The sequence below is a fragment of the Microtus oregoni genome, unplaced genomic scaffold (assembly GCF_018167655.1).
Source record: "Microtus oregoni isolate MIOR12 unplaced genomic scaffold, Mior012 000085F_ref0000168, whole genome shotgun sequence".
Taxonomy (NCBI): Eukaryota; Metazoa; Chordata; class Mammalia; order Rodentia; family Cricetidae; genus Microtus; species Microtus oregoni.
In genome coordinates, this window is record NW_024544551.1 from 1,610,849 (window position 1) to 1,635,214 (window position 24,366).

Genomic DNA, 24,366 nt, shown 5'->3' on the forward strand with positions numbered 1-24,366 from the left:
CTGAAAAAGCATGGGATAAAACTGGACTCTCTGAGCATGGCGAACAATGAGGGATGATGAGAACCCAAGGACAATGGCACGGGGTTTTGAACCTACGTAATGTGCTGGCTTTGTGGGAGCCTAGCCAGTTTGGATGGTCACCTTCCTAGAAATGCACGGAGGGGGGAGGACCTAGGACTTACCACAGGGCAGGGAAATCTGACTGCTCTTTGGGCTGGAGAGGGAGGGGGAGAGGAGTGGGGGGAGGGGGAGAAGGGTGGGAGGAGGGGGAGGGAAATGGGAGGCTGGGAGGAGGAGGAAATTTGTTTTTTTTTTCTTTTCTCTTTTCTCAATAAAAAAAAGTTAAAAAAAATAAACTGAAAGAAAAAAAAATTCAGGAATCGGTTGTCAGGAGGTTTGGTATTTTTATATATTAACTGTGTCATCTCCTCATGCTCTCTCTACCTGTCTGACTGCCTTTGGAAAGGCTTGGTTTACATGATCCCTCACTTAAAATCCCGAGTCCATGTTTGTATAATAGAATACACCATTGCACCCTCTGATGTTGTTAGATCCCAATGGAAAGTTTCTGTGTGGAGCAGAGATGTTTCCCCCCATGTTATTGATTATTTCTCACGATACTATGCAAGGCACCTTTTCCATGTGTCATTAAATGCATGATGATGATGCCGACCACAGATGCTTATGGAGCACTTAATTCAATAACATCTAATCAGTTTGCATGGGCCACTCATTAAATACTCACCGCAAACTGCGGGAAATAGATGCTGTTATGGACTTCATTTTGGAGACGATCATATGAGCCTTAAAGAAACAAAACAAGGTACCCAAGTCCTACAGCTGACCTCAGAATTCAGAGGGAACTGTCTTCTTTCAGATGAAGAAAGTGAGGTTCAAGAGATGATGGGGAATGGCCTGTGATGCCTGGAAGGCAGGTTAAGACCCAACTCTTCCTTCAGCTTTGCTGCTGTGCCTTCCCAGAGCCAGTATTGCTTTGTCCGGAAATGCAGAGCATGGCACTTTTAATGAACGGAAAGTTTACAAAATGAAAAGCAGACTAATGAGATATTTGGGATGCGTTGCAGTAAACAAACCTCTCTCAGAATTCCCACTGTCTCCCACTCAAGTTGCTAAAGCCATAACAGTTAACAATTACTTCAGTCTGTCTGAAGCAGTGTGGGAGTGGACCATCTTAATTTTACTGCTCAGGGTGTACGCCGGAGACCAACAAAATTTCCCTTTAGCTTGCTGAAGCATAGGCCAGAAATTGGATATATTAGATGCTGCTTTTCCCCGTCAGCCCCGTTTGACCCCTCCCGTTAGAGCTGTTTCTTGGAACACCATTACTTTAGGAGAGAAATGGAGCTTCAAATTGGGTCAACTTTCAATATATAAGAAATGTCAGTGCCAGCCTATTTTAAAATAGATTAGACCTGGTGCATCTGTTCAGTATGTCTGTCTAGGACACGAGGAGAGCACTGGGTTTTCCCTCATCTGTAATAATAATAGGTAATCTTAGACACTCACAACTTGGAATTTTCAAACTTCCCCTGTGAAAGTGAGAGAGAAGAAATATGACTATTACTAAATCATATACAATCAAGTCTGAAGTCAGATACTCACATTAGTATTCAAGAAAAATGTGGGTATCTATTCAGCATAGACATTGGGAAGATGGGGAGTATGAAGACAAGCAAGTGTTAGTTTGTCTCTATTAAGGGGGGATGAGGTATAAGCTGGTGTGATCTGTGCTCGTGGGAGAATGTGCCACTCCTCAGTTATCTTGACAGGTACTGTGTCAAACACTTCATGGAAGGACATTGTGAGGGTGAAAGGGCATTCTTCATTCCTGTGTAGGAAACTGAGGTACCTTGGGATAATTGCTGTTCATCAGTGTGGCTGTGATTCAAACCAGATGATTCTAATGACTGGCCTATATTTCTTTCTTCCATTTTACCACTAACTAGGAAGGATACACTTGACAATTGTTTGACACATCATATATCCTTTTATGGAAGATAAAAGCTTGCATAGTTAACTTGCTAAGTTGCAAACTAGTTTAGGATGACCTTTTTGATATGGAGACTTTTAAAAGAATTTTGAGCAAATAAAGTGATTTTTAATTTTTTTTTAAAAGTGAAAACAAATGGTAGCAAATGTTGGCAAAGATGGGAAAAAGAGGGACCTTATTCCCTTGCTGAAGGGAAAACTAACATAACTAAAATTAAGCCAGTATGGAGTTCCCTCAGGAAAATCGAAATAGTCAGACGGTGGTGGTGCACGCCTTTAACCCTGCACTTGGGAGGCAGAGGCAGGTGAATCTGTGTGTTTGAGGTCAGCCTGGTCTAGAGAGTAAGTTCCAGGATGGCCAGGGCTACACAGAGGAAACTCTGACTTGAAAAAAAGCTACAAATACCATATGACCCAGATATACCGTTGCTGGGCATACACCCATAGGACTTATATTCTACTATAGAGATTCTTGCATATCCATGTTCATTGCTGATTGCAAGAGTTAGGAAATGGAAACATTCTAGATTTCCACCAATTGGTGCCAAGATAACGAGAATGGTGTACGTATATACAATGGAATTTTATTCCACTATAAGTAAAAGTGAAATTTGCAAATACTTGGATATAACTGGAGAAAATTACACTGAATGACATAACCCATATATACAAAGATAAATGTCACATCATTATCTCTTATACGTGGACTCTATTTTCAAATATGTAGATTTGTGGGTTTAATTTTGGGATCTGTAGAAGCCTGGAAGCTAGGAAGAGGCCTTGCAGAGGGTAGAAGGAAGGAAGATCTTAAGGGAGCGTGTGGTATGAAGGTAGAAATGAGAAGAATAGGGGGCGAGGAGAGGAGGTGATGGGAGGGTAGTGAAGAAGGGTAAAGTGGGGGGAGGGATCACGCTAAGGATGCTTGAAATGAAAATCTACTGCAGACAAAAAACATAATAAAGATAATAAAAACAGAGTTTGAATACAAGTATCCTGCATGAAAGACACATCGCCAACAATTTTATTCGGCTGTGAATCCCGTGAACTACATTAGCAACCTGCATGGCAAGTCCATTGGTTTAATAGTGACACGATTGTTATGGGGTTAACCAAATACAATTGGATTAAGTCCTGCCCATTGGAAAAAAACACATATACCTTGTACTGTAAGTCTGGTCAAGAACCTGTAGCTAAGTGGTGGGTGACCACAGACTCTGTGAGAGAACCTATTATTATTATTTTTCTGAATAAGCGTGGTTTCAGACTTCCTTCTAAATATTCATCTTTACACTCATGGATTGATGCAGCTGTTAGCTTGCATTGGAGAAGCTTATTTTCCAGTGGATCATGGTTCATTTAGAGACTCACATTTGGTCAACGTGTAGATAATGAGTGACTGTTTCATGCTTAGCCCTCAAGGGGACATCTCTATCACATTGTCTACCCACTGAGGCTGAAAAAAACACTGAAGAAGAAGGGGTGGAAAAATTATAAGACAAGGGCTGGAGAAGACTGTTGCAAAGTAGTTTTTTAAGGCTGATGCACAGTTATTGCCCCTGTGGTTACCTGCACAAGGTTGAGCCCATGAATTTTTTCGACATGGAAAAGAAAAGGGCTCCTAAGGCCATGACACTCCCTGAGGGATGCTGGCAGTTAATGGTGACTAGGGGAAGGGATACTACTTTCATTTTGATTTTGTTTTGAATTTGGGAGTTGTTCAGTACATGGGGCTTGATGCCTTCAGTCTACATCGGACTCTCCAAGAAGTAGGTTCTAACACCAACAAAGTAATACCTCAGGGGTAGAGCAGATGAACTTGCAACCAAGAGAGTGAGGGAAAGCAGGCAAATAGCAAGAACTTCCTTCTTACAGGTCCTTTTAGATGGACTTTCGTAAGAAGGTGTGGCCTGGATTTAGGGTTGGTCTTCTGACCTTAAATGATCCAGATTTAGGGCGGATCTTCTCATCTCAAATTATCCAATCAAGAAAACCCTTCACAGGTGTGCCCAGCTGCTTGGGTTTTAGTTGGGTCCAGCTGTAGTCAAGTTGACAACCAAAGTTAGCCATACAACTATAAACAACAGGCTGCAAGGAAGTAGGTTTGTTCTTACAGGAAAGATTTTTCAGTTATACTTGCCCAAATATGTAGTTTTCTATAAACAGTGATGATTCATGACCAGCAAAGTTGTTTGATGAGTCAGAGAACTACTTGACTCATCACATTTCCACATTTCAGGAAATTCAAGGGTCAGGAGACCGACTTTCACAAGAATTGTAATTCTTCCTAATCTAGAGCATCCCAGCAGCTGCTGGACTGTCCTAGACTTTGCCACACTTTGGCCACTATGGTCAGGCTCTGCTTAGGAAGGTTGATGTTAGGAAGGGAAGCATCCACAGTGACACCAGTTGCTTTGTTCTGACATTTGCCTATTCTGTGTCCTCTATATGTCTGTCTTAGACTGTGAGCCCTGCAGACTCAGGCTTGCAGGTATGCATTTGATAATCTTTCACCTAGTACACCAACTCATCCAGCTGAATTAATTATTTTTTCCTTTCCAAAAAACATATGTAGGTGTTTTGCCTGCATGCACGTCTATATACCATGTGTGTGCAGTGCCCACAGAGGCCAGAAGGCATTGCATGCCCTAGGACTGGAGTTACAGATAGTTCTGAGCTGCCAGTTGAGTGCTGTGAATGGATCCTGGATTCTGTGCAATAGCAGTCAGTTTTCTTAGTTGTTGAGCCAACTCTCCAGTGCCCCCAACTTAGATTTTATAAATGTCATTAAATAATTTTTTTCAGACATTAAATATCGCCAGGCTCCAACAGAATTGGCACTCATAGACTTTCTCTGGGAGAAGAATGAATCTGAGTTATTTACACATTTCTAGGATGTGAAAACCTTGGTGCTCTCGAGAGATAGGAACCAGTTAGCATTTCCATACACACTTCAAAGTAGTTCTAAAATCGCCCATAAGCAAGTATACTGCTTTCCAGTGTATGCCAGGTCAGAATTTCCAACTGTTAATCTCAGGACCCTGATCCCCTTTTAACTCTCTCTCAAGGACAAACTGTGAATGCTAGGATCTTTTTCTCACAGCCTACAACTGAATTCCTGTAGTGACAAGCAGTAAATATTCTAGAAAGAGAAGTACCAGGCTGAGCATTTTGTTGCTTTCCTTAGGATAGACAAGACTCTGTTGCGCGTTCATGGCAGCATCAGTTCAATTGGTAAACACAGGGACTTATTTTCCCTTGATCTTTTACCACATTATCTGTATACAGCAGGAAGACAACATTTATGAATGGAAAGATGTTCAAAACATGAGGTTTTCCACTGGTTCAGGTTGTGCCCTCATTGTGCATAGACTGCTGACCTTGCAGGAAAAATGCCAGGACATTGGCTGGGGTACAGCAATCCCCTTCACATCTGTGAGTTGATGTTCAGAGTCTATGGTCCATGGAGGAAATTTCCAAAGCCCTACAAAGTGGATTTAAAGGAAGATGAATCTTTTGGGTTAGGAGTGTCTCTCAGGTCTAGCAGTCCTGTAATCTCCTTTCTAAGTCTTGCTTTTTTTTCTTATAATTTCTACACATCAGTTAAGTGCTTGATGGGAAGATTTATTTCACAGGTATGGATTTTATCCTAATCTCAAAGCTCCTTTATAATTATACACTGATTACATTGTGGCTATTTGAACTCTCATGAGTCTCAATTTACTTCTGAACATTATTAATTAATTTATATTTATAAATACTGCTTTTAGTACCTTGTCTCACTCAGGAGTGCCATCCCAGGGAGATTGGTTTATATATAATTCATAAGGAAGTTGAATATTTATTTAATTTTGGTAGTTCCTCAACACCCTCCTCTTTTTATTTATTTATTTATTTATTTGGATTTTGTTTCTTTATTTTTCCCACTCTATCCCCTCCTCCTGCTCCTTCTACCTTCCTCCCAATACCCATCCCACCCCCAATTCACTTCTCAAAGAGGGTAAGGCTTCTTATGAAGAGTCAACAAAGTCTAGCACATTGCTTTGAGGCAGGACCAAGGGCCGCCCCAATATATCTAGGCCGAGTGAGGTATCCTTCTAGAGAGAATGGGTTCCAAAAAGCCAGAACAAACAGTAGGGATAAATACTGATCTCACTGCCAGTGGCCGGACAGTCTGCCCCAGTTCTTTGAAAATCCTCCTCTTCACTCCCATTCTTCTTTGTCCTTTATTTTATATCTCTTATCCAAAAATAGGCTAATTTTATGAGTGTTTTGCATTAGTCTTTGCTTAAATATAGACTGCTAGTGATTAAAAGTCTCAAAGGTATTTGGATTCAAAGAAAACAATTTAAGGCTTAATTTTAATTAATTTTAATTAAATGCTAATTCCCTATATCTAAATTTTAGGTAGTGAAATTTGTGGCAGAAATGAAGTGAGTCAAGTAAGTTGCAGAGGACAGATGGGGCTCTCCCTTTCTTGTTTTGGATCAGATAACTAGTGTTATGACAGAGTTGGGAGTGACAGTTCTTTCAGATAAATGTAACGATAATACATATAATTTTTTTTTTAGTGGGGGGATGAAAGAAGACCAGGTTGGGATACTGTTTGGGCAAGGCAGTAGCAAGATGCAATGCTTTCCCATGCTTTTTCAGACCCGTAGCGGACAATGAGGACTACTGAGAACTCAAGAACAATGGCAACGGATTTTTGATCCTACTGCACATACTGGTTTTGTGGGAGCCTAGGCAGTTTGGATATTCACCTTACTAGACCTGGATGGAGGTGGGTGGCCCTTGGACTTCCCACAGGGCAGGGAACCCGGACTGCTCTTTGGGCTGATGAGGGAGGGGGACTTGATTGGGGGAGGGAAAGGGATATGGGAGGCGGTGGTGGGGAGGAGGCAGAAATCTTAAATAAATAAATAAATAAAATAAATAAAAGATGCAATGTTTTCATTACTTAGATATTTTGTTTTGCAGGGTGGTATCCAAGAGATTGGGAGTAAGGTGCAAGACTTTCACTATTTAAGTTTTCTTTTTTTTTTTTGTGGGTGGTATATATGAGGTTATGAGTAGCAACATCACTATTTACATATTTTCTTTGGGGAGTGGTGTATAAGGGGCTGGGAGTAACAAGATGCAATTAAGTATCTTGCTTTGGAGGGTGGTGATGTATAGGGGAAGTAAGTGCAGAGAATTGAGGATCCAAAAAGGAGGACAGCCTCTGTCTTTACAGACTCATCTGTGCAGAACTAGCTCTCAGCAGAGTAGTCCCAGGAATCTTTGGAAATCTTGGAAGATTCTTACCAAAAAAAAAAAAAAAAAAAAAAAAAGAAATCCCCTTTTAGATTGTATTTGAAAAATCTGTGCAATGAAAGGACAGGACTCAGGCAAAGGCTTGAGCTCTGTTCGAGGTAGGAAGTTTGGCTACATTCAGTGAAAGCTAAAAGGTGGAATGTTGTGTTGTAGGCTTGAAAATGTCATGGGACTTTGAAGGTTTGGTTGACCATTTCCGACTTTGTTCCCCTTATCTTAGAAAGCCATTGAAGATCTGAGCAAAAAGGGAGACTATTCTCTAAAAAAATAACACTCACCAGTAGTGATTAAAGGAAGAGAGCGGCATGGTCATTTTCGCACAATTTGGGAAAAGTGCGGAGGAATGCCTCTGCTATATCAGGTGTGCATGGGATGTGTAGGCCGAGAAATAAGCAGCTTATGGTAATGAGCAAATCCTTCTTCCAAGGACATGTTGCTTTTCATCAAGGAGCAAATATTTGGCAGTCAAGTTATCTTTACAGTAATAACAGAAAAACTCGTCGGCGTAAGTTTCTGAAGCATTTGTTTTTCTTGCACAGACCTACAAGCAGAAAAGGGAGCACCAGACGCTTCTGGCTGCTTGTGCCTCTGCAGAGGCTGCTGCAAACACTTTCCTCACAGCTAAACTGCACGGGCTGCAACTACCATCATTATTCACAGACTTAGAGTGTCAACAAGATAATCGAAATAGCAAAGTGGGAATCAAGAGTTTTTCGGCCATTTCTTGAAGTCTTAGAAATATTGTTTCTCATGTATTCAGACTACAAAAAACCTCCCAGATAGCTAATCTTCTTATCTCCATCATTTTTGAAGGAAGGAAGTGAAATTGTATTCTGTTTCTTTTCATTTCAGGCCAAGTGTTTTAAGAACATTTAGACATTCCTCCCTGAATTTATTATGAAAAAAGCACAGCAAACAAAGGCACCATCCTTGTGTATAAACTGTAGCAGGGCATGGTAGAGAGGTTTTGGCTCATAATCTAACAGGTAATTTTAGATTTAGTTTTGTGAATCTGTAGCTGGCCGGTTGTATTTCCTGGTAACTAATTTTTGAGTGGCTGTGACAGCCATCATTTCTAGGCCAAAACATCTAATGCCAATGCAAGACCTTTCAGTACTATCTTTCCTTCTGTAACCATACTGTCAATTTTCCAGACAGTGATCGCTTTGTCAATCTGGGTCTTGAAGTCAGGACAATGAAGAGCAGAATTTCTGGCTGACCGACAGTGGGCTCATAGCAGGAGCAAGGAAACTCATTTGAAGCCATTGAAATTTGTGGGAAATCACTCTGTATTTATATGTGAATGGAAAACTTCTTTTTGATTGATACAAATATGATAAGTGGACAAAGAAGATCCTTCCTAAATTCAATTTAAACTAAAGAGTGGCTAATTCTCTGAAGATTCATCCATGGTAAGTTGTTTGAACTTTTCAGCAAGATATCACAGTGTGAATATACTATGGACTAACCAGGTAACCACTGAAATATGTCTGAGTTGTTTCCAGTTTTGGGCTATGACAAACTATTGGTTTTACCCTGAGCAAGTGATCTCCACAGGTGTAGGCATGAGGGAGTGACTGCCAAGGGAGCAGGCCGAAGCCAGAGACTTCCTCGGGAAGAGGCCCAAGCCAAAGGCCTCAGAGGAATCAGGCCCAAACAAGTGAGCTCCATAGGAGGAGGCCTGAACTACCTCTAGGATCACAGAGGAGTGTAACCTTTGGGAACACCAAGTCACCTCCCGGTGACTGAATCCGTGGCACCAACTGCACCATGAGGAGCAACCATCTGAGCCTTGGATCCACTGGCACCTGGATGAGTGATCACCAGAGACACAGACCCAACTACACCAATCAGAGGAAAAGATGGGTAGACAAGGTAAGACCACACTCAACACCACAAAGAGCAGCATGACACCAACAAAAACTAGTGGCCGACAACAGCAATACAGATGAAGCAGAAGCAGAAGAGAATGATCTAAAAATAATTTTAGGAAAATGTTTGAGGCCCTTAAGGAGGAAATGAAAAATTCCCTCAAAGCAATGGAGGAAAAGACAAATAAAAATTGGAAGAAATCAACAAATCCCTTAAAGAAAACAAAGAAAAAGCAATCAAACAGAGAAAAGAAACAATTCGAGACTAGAAAATTGAAATAGAGACAATAAAGAAAACACAAACCAAGAAAATTCTGGAAACAGAAAATATGGAAAAACAATCAGGAACTACAAAACAAGTATAAACAGCAGAATACAAGAGAGGGAAGAGAGAATCTCAAGCGCTGAAGATAAAATAGAAGAAATAGACTCATGGGCCAAAGAAAACATTAAATCTAAAAAAGCTTAACACAAAATTTCCAGGACGTATGGGACACCATTAAAAGACCAAACATAAGAATAATAGGGATAGAAAAAGAAGATGTCCAACTTAAAAGCACAGAATATTGATGGAGGAAGGTCATTGGCTAATAAAGGCACTGCCCTGGCCCATTTTATTGATTAGAGGATAGGTGGGAGGAGTAAACAGAACAAAATGCTGGGAGGAAGAGGAAGTGAGCTCAGAGTCTCGACAGCTCTCCTCACGGGAACAGACGCCTGAGGGAGACACCATGCTCCTGGCTCCTGGGCAGACACACTCTATGAAGCTCCGACCCAGGATGGACATAGGCTAGAATCTTCCCGGTAAGACCGGTGTTACAGTTTATTAGAAATGGGTTAATCGGGATATCAGAATTAGCCAGTAAGGGCTAGAAAGAAATGGGTCAAGCAGTGTTTAAAAGAATATAGTGTCCGTGTAATTATTTCGGGGCATAAGCTAGCCGGGCAGGCGGCTGGGATGTTGGGGACGCAGCCCCGCCGCCGCCCTTATTACTTCAGAATATATGTTCAACAAAATCATAGAAGAAAACTTTCCTAACCTAAAGAAAGATAGGCATATGAAGATACAATATACTCACAGAACACCAAATAGACTCAAGAAAAAGTCCCCTTGCCACATAATAATCAAAACCCTAAACATATAGAATAAAAATGAATATTAAGAACTGCAAAGGAAAAAGGCCAAGTAACATATAAAGGACGACCTATCAGAATTACACCTGACTTCTCAAAGGAAATAATGAAAGCCAGAAGGTCCTTGTCAGGCCTTATGCAGACATTAAGAGACCACAAATGCCACCCAAACTACTATACTCAGCAAAACTTCCAATCACCATAGGTAGAAAAAACAAGATATTCCGTGACAGAACCACATTTAACCAACCCCTAGCCACAAACCCAACCCTATGCAAAGTACTAGAAGAAGAACTCCAACCCAAGGAAGTTAGGCTTATCCACAAAAACACAGATAATAGAGGATATCGTAGCAGCAAATCCCAAAGAAGGGAACACACACACACAATAACATCACCAAGAATAAAAACTAAAATAACAAGAGCTAGCAATCACTGGTCATTAATATCCCTTAATATTAATGGACTCAACTCACCTATAAAAAGACACAGGCGAACAGATTGGATACGAAAACAGAATCCATCCTTCTGCTGCATACAAGAAACACACCTCAAACTCAAAGACAGACATCACCTGAGAGTAAAGGTTGGGAAAAGAAACAAGCTGGTTAACTATATCCTAATATCTAACAAAATAGATTTCAAACTAAAATCAATCAAAAGAGACAAAGGAAAACATTTCATATTAGTCTCAGAAAAAAACTATCAAGAGGAAATCTCAATACTGAATGTCTATATCTCAAATACAAGGACACCCTCATACGTAAACCAAAACAAAACAAAAACAAAAACAAAAAAAAACCTCAAACACTACTAAAGCTTAAATCACACTCTAAACCCTACACAATAATAGTGGAAGTCTTCAACTATTCTCACCACTGGAAAGGTCTTTCAGACAGAAACTTAACAGAGAAATAAGGGATCTAGCAGATGTTATGACTCAAATGGACTTAATAGACATCTATAGAATATTCCATCCAAACATAAACAAATATACCTTCTTCTCAGCACATCATGGAACCGTCTCAAAAACTGACCACATAATAGGTAACAAAGCAAATCTCAATAGATACAAAAAATTAGAATAACCCCATGTATCTAATCGAATCACCATGGCTTAAAATTAGAATTCAACAGCAACACTAACTTCAGAAAGCCCACAAACACATGGAAATGAAACAATGCTCACCTGACTCACCAAGGTCAAGGAAGAAATAAAGAAGAAATTAATAACTTCTAAAATTCAGTGAAAATGACCACAAAACATACCCAAATTTATAGGAGACAAAGCAGTTTTAAGAGGAACAGTCATATCACTAAATGACCACATAAAAAATCCCCACTAGTGAGTTAGCAGAACACCTGAAAAGTCTAGAACAAAAGGAAGCAAACTCACTCAGGAGGACTAGATGGCAGGAAGTAATCAAATTGAGAGCTGAAATCAAAGGAACAAAGAAAACAATACAAAGAATCAATGAGACAAAGTTGGTTCTTTGAGAAAATCAACAAAATAGACAAAGTTTTATCCAAACTAACCAAAAGGCAGATGGAGAATATCCAAATTAACAAAATCAGAAATGAAAAAGAGAGCATAATAGCAGACATGGAGGAAATCCAGAGAAGCATTAGGTCATATATCGAAAACCTGTATTCCACAAAATTGGAAAACTTAAAGGAAATGGACAATTTTCTGGACAAATACCATGTACCAAAATTAATTGAAGACCAGATAAGCAAATTAAATAGGCCTATAACTGCTAAAGAGATTGAAACAGTCATCAAAGTCTCCCAACCAAATAAAGCCAGGACCAGATGCTTTCAGCTCAGAATTCTGTAAGATTTTCAAAGAAATAATACCAATACTCCTCAAATTGTTCCATACAATAGAAACAGAATGAACATTGCCAAACTCTTTTTATGAGGGTACAATTACCTTGATACTCAAACTACACAAAGGTATTACTAAGAAAGAATTACAGACCAATCTCACTCAAGAACATTGATGCAAAAATACTCAATAAAATACTGGGAAACCGAATTCAAGAACACATCAGAAAAATCATCTACCATGGCCAAGTAGTATTCATTCCAGAGATGCAGGGATGGTTCATCATATGAAAATATAATCCACCACATAAACAAACTGAAAAAAAAAACAGTATCATCTCATTAGATGCTGAAATAGCCTTTGAAAAAATATAACATCCCTTCATGATAAAGGTCTTGGGGAGAGCAGGGATATGAGGAACATACCTAAACATAATAAAGGCAATAAACAGCAAGCCAATAGTCAATATCAAACTAAATGGAGAGAAGCTCAAAGCTATCCCACTGAAATCAGAAACTAGACAAGGTTGTCCACTCTCTCCATATCAATTGAATATAGTACTTGAGGTCCTAGCTAAGACAATAGAACAACAAAAGGAGATTAAGGAGATACAAATAGGAAAAGAAGAAGTCAAACTCTATTTGCTGACGATATGATAGTTTACATAAGCAACCCCAAAAATTCTACCAAGGAACTTCTACAACTCATAAACACTTTCAGTAATGTAGCAGGATAGAAGATTAACTAAAAAAATCAATATCTTTACAAAGGTAATAAATGGGCTAAGAAAGAAATCAAAGAAACATTACCCTTCACAATAGCCACAAATAACATAAAATATCTCAAAGTAACTCTAACCAAACAAGTGGAAGACCTGTATGACAAGAACTTTAAACCTTTGAAAAAAGAAATTGAAGAAGACACCAGAAAGTGTAAAGTTCTCCCATGTTCTTGGGTAGATAGAATTAACATAGTAAAAATGCAATCTTATCAAAAGCAATCTACAGATTCAATGCAATGCCCATCAAAATCTCTCAAAATTTTTCATGGACCTTGAAAGAACAATACTCAACTTCATATAGAAAAGGAAAAACCCAGAATATCCAAGACAATCCTGTACAATAAAGGAACATCTGGAGGCATCACAATCCCTGACTTCAAACTCTCCAACAGAGCTACAGTACTGAAAACAGCCTGGTATTGGCATAAGAACAGACAGGAGGACTAGTGGAACTGAATAGAAGACCTGGATATCAACCGCCACACCAATGAATACCTGATTTTTGTCAAAGAAGCAAAAACATAAAATGGAAAAAAGAAAGCATATTCAACAAATGGTGCTGGCATAACTGAATATCAACATGTAGAAGAATGAAAATAGATCCATATCTATCACCATGCACAAAACTCAAGTCCAAATGGATCAAAGACCTTGATGTAAAACCAACCACACTGAATCTTATAGAAGAAAAAGTGGGAAGTACATGTGAATGCATTGGTACAGGAGACTTCTTCCTAAATATAACCTCAGTAGCACAGACACTGAGAGTAACAATTAATAAATGGAACTTTCTGAAATAAAGGAGCTTCTATAAAGCAAAGGACATGGTCAACAAGACAAAATGGCAGCCTACAGAATGGGAAAAGATCATCAACAACTTTATATTGGACAGAGGGCTTATCTCCAAAATATACAAAGAACTCAAGAAACTGGTTATCAAAAGAAGAAATAATCCAATAAAAATGGGGTACAGACCCAAACAGAGAACTTCAACAGATGGATCTAAGATGACTGAAAGACACTTAAGGAAATGCTCAACATCCTTAGCCATCAGAGAAATGCAAATCAAACAACTCTGAGATTCCATCTTACACTTATAAGAATGGCCAAGATAAAAATCACTGATGACAACTTATGCTGGGGAGGATGTGGGGTAGATGGAACACTCCTCCATTGCTGGTGGGAGTGCAAACTGGTATAGCCTCGTTGGACATTAGTATGGCGATTTCTCATAAGATTAGGAAACAACCTTCCTCAAGACCCAGCAATACCTCTTTGGGATATATACCCAAAGGATGCTCATTCATACCACAAGGACATATGCTCAACTACGTTCATAGCAGCATTATTTGTCATAGCCAGAATCTGGAAACAACCTAGATGCCCCTCAACCAAAGAATAGAAAAGGAGAATGTGGTACATTTACACAATGGAGTACTACACAGCAGAAAAAAATAATGACATCTTGATATTTGTGGGCAAATGGATGGGTCTAGAAAACGTCATATTGAGTGAGGTAACCCAGACCCAGAAAGACATCTATCATATGCACTCACTCATAAGGGGCTTTTATACATAAAGCAAAGAAAAAACAGCCTACTATTCATAATCCCAGAGAACCTAGACAACAAAGATGACCCTAAGAGAGAGACATACATGGATCTAATCTACATGGGAAATAGAAAAAGGCAAGAGTAAATTAGGAGGGGTTCACAGGAGAGAGTAGATAAGGAGTGGGGAGGAAGAAAGTAAGCAGAGAAAAATACATAGTTCCAGAAAAACAATGAAAAATAAAATAAAAAATTACCATACAAACCTATCAGTTTTAAACATTTTAAAATATGATTGTTTTTGTGTGTATACAGACTTTTTATTGGGGTAAACCCCCAATAAGGTAATTACTGGGTCACTTTGTAGTTACATTAGTCTTTAAAATGATTATTCTCTTCTGTCTTAGTTATGGTTTCTATAGCTGTAAAGAGACATCATGACTACAGCAACTCTTATAAATGAAAACATTTAGTGGGGTGGCTTACAGTTTCAAAGGTGGAGTCCATTATCATCATTGGGGGACACGGCAGCATGCAGGCCGTGGTTCTTGAGCTGAGAGTCCTACGTCTTGAGTGACAGGCAACAGAAAATGAACTGTCTCAATGGGTGTGGTTTTAGCATATATGAGACCTCAAAACCTACCTTCTTCCAACAACAAGGCTACATCTCCTAATAGTGCCAGTCTATATTATCTTATGGGGCTAATTACATTGAGATGACCACATCTTCTGTATTGGTACTCTTACCAGCAATGTACAGCAAACCCAGCTCCTCCACACTCCTGTTAGAACATGCTGTTACTACTGGAGTGTCTTTGGTTGTTTTGATAGTTTCTTAGTGATACCTTAGCATGTTTGAAATGTGTATTTTCCTAATGACCAATGGTATTGAATGACATGTCATGTGATTATGTGCTGTGTGCTTCTAATCCCAGTTATTCATTTCCTCATTCTTTTGTCCATTTTCTCACTCAATTAGTGAAGTGCTTGGCTTTGAAACTTTTAACATTATATTATAGATATTAACCCTTCGCTGCATACATAGTTTACAAATACTTTATTAGAGTCTATAGATCTCTTTTTATGTCATTAATGGAATTTTTCCTAACAATTGATTTTAATTTTGATGCAGTCTAATTTGTCTATCTTTTTACTATATAGTTTATGCTTTTAGTTTTAGGTTTAAGGAAATTTACTTTGAAGCACACACCCTTGTATGTTATTGATGCCTCAGATTCTAAAGAGAGCTTTCTCATTTTCTTCTTTAAAAGTTGGGTCATTTTATTCCAAGTTCATGATCTATTACTCTACTATTTTTATGCAATTCTACCAATCCACAGAGTTAACTTTTGTATAAAGTGTGAAGTTTAGATGGCTGTTGATTTCTTTTTCGTATGGGTATCCGATTGCTTCAGCACCATTTATTGAAATGGCTATCTTTTTCCTGTTGAATTACTTTGCAGTTTTGTGAAAAATCACTTGGTATATTTGCAGATGTTTCTCTGTACAATTTGTATTCTTTTCAATTGGTTCATGTGTCCATATCTTGACCAATATTACACAATCTTGATTATTGTAGAAAATAATGCTGTAAAATAGGGTAATTTGTATCCCTTTTCAAAATTGTTTTACTTACCCTAGTTCATTTGCCTTTACATATAAATAAAAAAGTCTGTAACTACAAACATTGTTCTGGGACTCTGACAGGAATTATACTACATCTGCATATTCATTTGCAGGGAATGGCAATTTACTATGCTGAGTCATAGTTTTATGTTTTACAACTTTTCAGTCTTGCACATTATTTATTAATGTTATAACTGATTTATTATTTGAGCAGTGGTATTGTTTTTGGTGGTCACCTGTCCCTTTGTATCATACAGAAGTCCAACTCAGTCTCTATACTTCTGGGCTCCTCGAGATGGATTGCCAATTCTGAACATGTACCCATGACAACTTTTGCTTGTCCTAACACCCATCTCCACCTTATTAGCAGCACACTGTGCATTGTACGCTGTCTAGAGAAGACTGCAGGAGGTTGTGTACAACACGCACATTTGCCATCATTTTATTTGAGAGTCCTGAGCATTTGTATGTACTCTAATTTGCAGGAAGTCTAAGAGCTAGTTCCCCATGGATATTGATAGGTGATTGTGGCATCATGTTTGCCATTGGAAGGAAAACTAGTGCCACACGGTACGGGCATATCTTGCTCTGAGTCGCATTACCAAGCTCTTTCTCGGTGGGTTTCTCCTCGGACGGCTTAGCCTTGCCATTCTTGCTCTTCGGAGCAGAGAATTAGTCTCACAACTGTATCAAACTATATTCTCCAGAACGAAAATCACTTTGTGATTCCTTAAAACCTATACATAGTCTGATTTTGAGGACGGGTGGTGACCCTACTAGTTCTGCCTTGTATCTAGGCTCCTCAGTCCACAGTGCGTCCACATGTTCCCAAGGCAGCTCCCTAAGGGTCTATTTAGAGTGGTTTCCTTTGGTGGGTGTTAGAGGCAGGAGTAGTCTTGCCGCCTTACTCCTGGAGAAAGCCAAGCTTGTCTGCAAGAAATGGAGTGACATTTTCGCTCTCACACTTCCACCTAAACTGCCAGTTCAAGCTTTTGTTCTGTTCTTGCTTTGTGCGAATTTCCACCCATCTCTCTTTGGAAATCATGCAGGGCTTTGACTTTGAGGGTGGCCATCAGAGCACCTGACTGCTATTGCTCTTGTACTTTATTTAGGACAGGTTGGCATCTTCTCTTATTTGAACAACACGATTGTCTGCTTTTGGAATTTTTTTGTATCTATCTCCCTAGCTATACGTCAAGGCCTCTCTTTCCCACAGTTTACTTGTATCTCTGGTATAATCGGTATTTTCCACACCTTCAGTAGAATAAGAAGAAAGTGAATCTAAAAAAGTTTTGCCTATACTGTATTTCTGGTCCAGTATTCTGTTTTCTGCAAAGTTTGGGGTTCTAGACACAATTTATCGACAATTTCAACCCTGACAATACCTCTGCTCTGAGAAGTAAAGAACACAATGCCTGCTTCCTGCTTCAGAGCAGAATCTAAAGGGTGAAGTAACCAGAGGAAAAAAAATGAAATAGAAACATGTTAACATCTAAAAATATTCTGCCACAATTGAGAGATGAGAGTTGAATTCCTTCGAGAGATTCCATTGGGGAAAAGGAATTGTTCTTGCAAAGAGGGTTTCTGAAGCTGCAGAGGCTGTTAGACTAAGGTCCATAGAATGCTCTGATGTCATCATTGAGAATCCTCTAGGAAACCTCTGACCTTTGACCCTCAACAGCCACCATGCAGCGCAGTGATCACTGGACAGGTCTGCGGTTCAATTAATCGGAGTTCTTCAGCCAGTTAAGAGAGTTGATTATTTTAAAATTTGTATTAACTTATCTTTAAATTTGTATTAGCAGATGTTCTGAAGGTCAAAAAGGGCAGTCAAGCTGTAGGGAAAAGGTGAAGTTAGACTTTAAGTATCCTTCGAGGGACTGTTTTGGCTGATACTATGAAACGACGACAAAAGAGGAAACATCTGGAAATTGAAGAGTCCCAGGAAGATGACGAGAAGGCAGAAGGTATGTCCTGGGCACCTTGTCTGGGGGCACAGGGATGGTAGTCAGTTGGAGCCGAGCAGGCTTTGAAGAGGATTCAGGTGAAGCAGGGAGGCATAGATGGTCTATCAGGGACGCGGCCAGTTCTGTCTCCAGGATTTCAGTGATGTGAGACAGTACAGAGAGTCCAGATGCCCATGGCACGAAGGTAGTCAGTGGTGTTGTTTTATAAACTTCCTTCCTGGGCACTGGCATTTCCCGGGCACTGGCGTTTGGACTATGGATTCCAAGATTGCTGAGGTCCCAGCTGTCTGACTCAGAGGTGCAGATTTTCAGACATCCCTTTCTGAGTTCATATCTCTTATTCTTTTTTTTTTTTTGTTTTTCCCTTAGAAAAATGGCTTGGAGATGTGATGGGGCTTACTGTAAAACTGAGTTTTACTGAGTCTTTTAGGAAAGAGTGAAGAGTAGCTTAATGAGTTAAAGGGCCTGAGAAATATTTTGAGAAATAAAATGCTTATTCAAAAGGTTAGGAGTTTGTCTGGGGTCGATGTTATATCGAGACCATGAAGATTTTATTTCTTTAGTGGAAAGAATTTATAAGCGGTCCAATAAAAACTGTGGATTTTCAGGTTTTAGACTTTCCAGAGGAAAAGCAAAGAAAGGAAAGAGTCTGATAAGATTCTAAGGTCATAACAGGTGGGGTAAAACTCACCAGCATTCTCGGGCTCTAGATGCCACTGACAGTTGCTGCCTTGCACCCTAGGATGCATGATAACTGCAATGACTACAAGTAAAAACACGGTGTGTGGGCTGGAGAGATGGCTCAGTGGTTAAGGACTCACTACTCTTGCAAGAGGATGTGGGTTCCATTCCCAGAACCCACAGAGTGGCTCACCACCACTGGTAACTCTAGTTCCAGGGGAGCGGATAGCCTTTTCTGAACTCCTCAGCCACCAGGCATTTAAATGGTGCACATACATACATGCAGGGAAAACTCTCAGAGACCTAAAATAAAAATAAATGCACAATTGAAAAATAAGTGCTTGCTGTAAAAGGGTTGTCAAGTGTAGGAAGTGGGGCAGAATGGAACCCGACCTAGCTGCTCAGATGGAGACTTTTGCCCACAGTAGAAGCCCACAGCTTTCTTGGGCCCTGGGATCTGAAGACTGTGGGCTGAGCCCAGAGAACAGTGGCTCGAAGCCCTGTCAAATTCCCACTGGCAGTTACAGGAAAGTGAAGCAATGGTTTTGACTCCCCCATTTCACCTTATATTTTAGAACTGTTTTGCCTCGGTATCCTTATTGGGAGGAGAAGTAGCAGGTGTGAGGGTCAGAGAGTGTTACTAACTATGAGGTGTATAAGGTAAAGTTATTTTTTTCTTGCCTGAAACTCCATATATGCAGTAACACATAAAAGCTCTCACAAGGGGCTTCAGTGAGATCGCCACACATTTCCCCTGTGTGCGCTGATGCAGAGAGATGTCCTTACTTCCACACTTTGAGAACACACAACTATAGAAACACACCCTCCCTTTACCTCTCGTTCACACACCCTGGGTATGTGACAGTCTTGTCTTCACACACTAAATTCTATTTTCTCTCTCTATGTGTGTGCACATGAGAGAGAGAGACCCATAAAAGCATACATATTTTAAGATATTCCTAAATACCATGTAAGAACCAGCCACATGTTATAGTATGTCACATATGAGGAACCCTACACATGTAATAACAGGCAAGCCTTGTGCAAATCACAATAAAACACAGAATCATCTGTACCTTTTATTAGGATTGCCAAACAAAATATAAACTTTACTTAAATTTGAATTTCAAATAAGTTACAAATATTTGTTTAGTGTGAATGTTTATTAAATACTATATAGGACATATTTACTCTAAAAATCTGTCTGTGACTTACTTGAAATTCTATTTTAATTGAATATCAGACATTTTTGTTTTCTACATTTGGTAAACCTTATACTTACCGTACACTGACCTAGTATATATTTACTTATTTCTGATCAGTGCCTGCCCTTCAAGATTAAAATGGAAAGTCTAGTTCAAAGATGGAAACTTAGGAAAGTGACTCATACATAATAGCTATTTATTAAATATTGCTTCAGTGAATGAAACATACTTAACAGATATAGGCCTCACAAAAAGGCTATGTATTTCCTAACTGCTGATTCTCTAGATAGAGATCATATTTCTACTGCTTTTACCATATTGACCTCACATTTATTAAAGGTTGCCTTATACACATCACTGTTATACTTCTATTGATTTACTTTTTAAGTTTTTATTTTTTTATTTTTTTGTTGTTTTCTACTGCATAAATATCTATACATCATGTACATGCATAATGCCTACAGAAGCCTGAAGAGGGTATTGGATCCTCTAGGACTAGAGTTACAGACAGTTGTGAGTTACGATGTGGGTACTGGTAATCAAACCCAGGGCCTCTGCACAAGTACCCAGTCCTCTCAACTGAGCAAACTCTCCAGCCTCTATTCTTACATTTTTAATGAAGACATTAATAAAATAATTTATGGCTGTGATTAATAATAGAATATATCCATTCGGGTCAGATTTCTACTATGTGTCTTAATCTTAATTGCTAATTCTGTCAGACACCAGTAATTATTTGCTGGATAAGTAAATGACGTGCAAACATGGCCAACCACCATATCTTTTTGTCTCTTATACCTTTCTCAGAAATTTCAAAATCACAAGACGATGTCCCTCAGCCTGAATCTACTGGAGTGGCTGAAGCCCAGAACCCAGGGGTAGGGGAGGTCTCCTCTGCCTCCAAATACTTCTCCTGTGTTTCTTCTCCACCTAAGCTCATCCATCGTAGTAATGGTGCGAAGCTCCTTGGGTGTGACACACTTTGGGTATGGGGCTTCTTGGGTAAAACTCTTTGGGTATGGGCTCAGGGTGTAGTGCCGAAGGCATATAGATTCAAGGATAAGGTTGAGAGGAAGCCCAGGGAAGCTGGGGGTGCGCTCAGGGTTCTGTAGAGGAGCCTAGATAGGATTCAGAGCTCCTAAAGGACTTGGATCTTGGTGTGGGAGATCCTGAGCCGTGGCTTCACAATGACGAGAAGTCATGAAAGGGTGGATAGAAGGGTTGGGTCTTGGGGCAGCAGACTAAGGGACCAGACAAGCACCTTTAGAAGAATTGTGTGGCTTCTGCCTTTGGATTGTGTTCAGAGTTCTGAATACTTGCTTAGCATAGACATTAGTGCAGGGGGACTACCTAGCACAGACTCACCGACTTCACACACAGCCACACTCCACTCAGATATGTGTATTCTCAGTCCAGACACAACATGAAAATGTATGACACGTGACACACCATGCCGAACTTGGACACATAGCCCACATTGCACAAATACTATAGCAACGAGGTCCCATGATCCCATCCTCACCACATACATATTTTACCTCCACTTCACAGTCTTTATTTCTCACTCTCATACTCCACATTCCTAAGTCCACAGCATCTGCTAATATCCCTGCACATAAAGAACCACAGCATACGCCCACCCTAGAAAGCAAACAGGAAATACCAAAGTTCATCATTCAATTGTATCACCCCAAGGCCTCTTCTCCTGTGACACGTATATTCTCACGCATGTGCCCTCAACTTTCTCTCTGAAAATGTTCTTATATTTCTGATTTCACTTGCCAGGAACCCAGAAATTACAAGACAGTTCCAAGCCTGGATCATCAAGAGTCCAGGTTGCAGAAGGAGAGGCGATGGATGCTACCTCACAACCTGTCTCCTCATCCTATCCTTCATATAAGACTTGTGTGTTCTCTCCGTGTAGGAACAAACATGAAAGGATGAAAGTATACTACATGCGGGTGCACGTGATAAAAGGTGTGGCTATCTCCTGGGACACAAGCGAAACCTCAGAGTCCCTAGAAAAGCATCCAAGGATGGAAGAAGCCACCCTTCCTGAGAGTGTGTGGGTAGGTGCTCCATCCTCTGATGTGTCCACCAGAAACCTCCTGTCGGACAGTGAGCAAAGTGGCGAAGAGAAAGAACACGAAGAAAGGCTAGAATTAGATAGCCGGCCAGAGTCACCCATGGTTGAAGAGAGACCCAGGGCCAAGACACCTGACTCACTGGTGACCATCGAGAATGGCTACAAGTGCATGGCCTGCTGCCGAGTCTATCCAACCTTAGATTGCCTCCAACAGCATGTGCAGAATGGGTTCCAGGAGGGCTTCAGCTGCCACGTCTTCCATCTCGTTATGTCCCAGATAATTGGCAATGTGAATTCAGGGCACGCCCGACAGCAGCAACCGGACAACAACGAGAAGGAAGAGGAACACAGGGATGAGAAGGCTGAGGAGCAACAGCCCACCGAGGAAGATGGTGTGAAGAAACCCTGGAGTCAGTGTCCAGGCTGTATGTTTGATTCTCCAAAAGGACAGAAGTGAGCAAGGGCTGGGTCTGCTGAGTAATCTGTCCCTCCAATGCAGGCTTACACCTCCGTCAGGAAGAGAGGGGAGCTTGTCAGCTCTGGGAATGATGGGAATTAAACAGGCCCTCTTCTTCTGGCCCAGGAATCTTACATTACTGTAAGTTGCGATTTGTCCCAAGCTTTCCAGCTCCTGCAGGAAGTTCAGATCATTTCTAAGGGCTGGAAGAGAGCATCTTTCCTCCTTAAGAAGTATCCCTATTTTGTTTCCACACAGCAACTAATATTCTTGGGCTAGAGGATCCTGGAAGATGGGGTGGCCTTCTCTTGGGAGAGGTAAGGCCTACAGGAATAGAAACCTCATAGGACAGGGAGCTTATAGAACAAAGAGCGGGGCTGTGATAGGCTGTTTGGAGGCACACCCAGTTCTCCTAGGGAAACTGACCTTTATTAAGTGAGAAATTGGAGAGCTTTGACTGGGAACTTTTTCTGTTCCTACATGATAGTCCTCTACTTTAAGGGGAAATAGTGTTGTCCCTCTAGGCAGATAACTCAGCACAACCACAGGGAATATGAGTGGTCTGGAGAGAAGATAGGGAGCCAGTTGGATCAGAGGTTTGGGTCTTAAGTGAGCTGAGAGCTCGTTGGCCCATGGGCATAATAGTCCTGTGGGGGAAAATGCAAAAGTAGAGGGGAGAAAAGGAACCACATAGAAGTTAGGTCTCAAGAAACCTGAGCATGTTCTCAAACTGTTTGCTGCAGTGGAGCTGGAAATGAACTCACTGTGGTATGTGCATGACTGTGGAGTTAAGATAAAAGGAAAGGGTAGTCTACTAGCAGCAGTTATTGCATTATTTTTAATTTATTTATTTATTAAGGATTTCTGCCTCCTCCCTGCCACCGCCTCCCATTTCCCTCCCCCTCCCCCAATCAAGTCCCCCTCCCTCATCAGCTCGAAGAGCAATCAGGGTTCCCTGCCCTGTGCATTTCTTATCTTTCTCGTTCTACCGTACTTATTTTCTCCATCCCAGGAAGAAGAGACGGCCATCAAGAGAGCAGTGGAGGTGGACGGAATGCTGTTAGCATAAAGGAAGATGAAAGAACCAACTCTCAGTCGAACACATAATCAGATGCAATAAAGACTGTTTTCCAAACCATTCCTGATTGCATTCTTAGTAAAGCAATCTAGCTTCCCATCTACACATCTCTAGAAGTTGATCAATGGGGTTTCACTAAAACATTAATAAATGTCCGTCTGAGCCTTGAAGATTGAGACTGTAGCTGCATATTCGAAAATCTTCCACTTAGCACACGTTCTCATCCAGATGAGTTAAAATTTTATTTTATTTTTATTTTTTGTTCATTCTTATACTGGTCTTTTAAAATCTGACCCCAACATCTTTGAGACAACCACTGCTACCACCCACTGGGACAATAGGGCTATCTGCACTGAAGCAAGTCGTGAGTTTGTCCACCATCTTTGAAAGGTGATGGGAAGTAACATGTCTCTGAATCTGAACAGAGCAGAGAAGGAGACTAGAGGACAGATGAGAACAGTATGAAGTTCTTTCCTGGCCTGGAGTGGGCTTGGGGCCTCTTGTTTTTCCTCCCATCACGGTAAATGTCCAGGACGAGAGTTAACACACTACAGAAGAAAAACAGTCAACGTGACTAAATGTCAGGCAACGCTGTTACTTAGAAATGAAGAAGTAAATACGTTGCCATATAGAGAAAAGTTAAAAGAAATCCTTCAAACGAAACATTAAGAAACACTTAGAAACATTAAGAAAAACATTTAATGAGCTAGTAGGAAGCATGGGAAGCTGTAAAACTCACCAGTAAAAGCAAGTACACAAAATATTCTAAGATGGTCTACC

General features: G+C 40.3%; 1 protein-coding gene across 1 annotated transcript; it reads left to right on the top strand.

Annotated features, from left to right (window-relative positions):
* The first annotated feature begins 18,009 nt into the window (after positions 1–18,009).
* LOC121441934 (protein FAM170A-like) lies at positions 18,010–23,615 on the top strand. Its single transcript, XM_041643335.1, has 5 exons — positions 18,010–18,079; positions 20,773–20,913; positions 21,751–22,504; positions 22,740–22,741; positions 23,521–23,615. Exons 1-5 carry the CDS (start codon positions 18,010–18,012, stop codon positions 23,613–23,615), a joined length of 1,062 nt encoding a protein of 353 aa, XP_041499269.1.
* Positions 23,616–24,366: the final 751 nt, after the last annotated feature.

Coding starts and splice junctions, on each gene's coding strand:
- LOC121441934 (XM_041643335.1), top strand. CDS start 18,010: ATGAAACGACGACAAAAGAGGAAACATCTGGAAATTGAAGAGTCCCAG. Junction 18,080..20,772: donor AGATGACGAGAAGGCAGAAG/GTATGTCCTGGG, acceptor TACCTTTCTCAG/AAATTTCAAAATCACAAGAC. Junction 20,914..21,750: donor ACCTAAGCTCATCCATCGTA/GTAATGGTGCGA, acceptor TTCACTTGCCAG/GAACCCAGAAATTACAAGAC.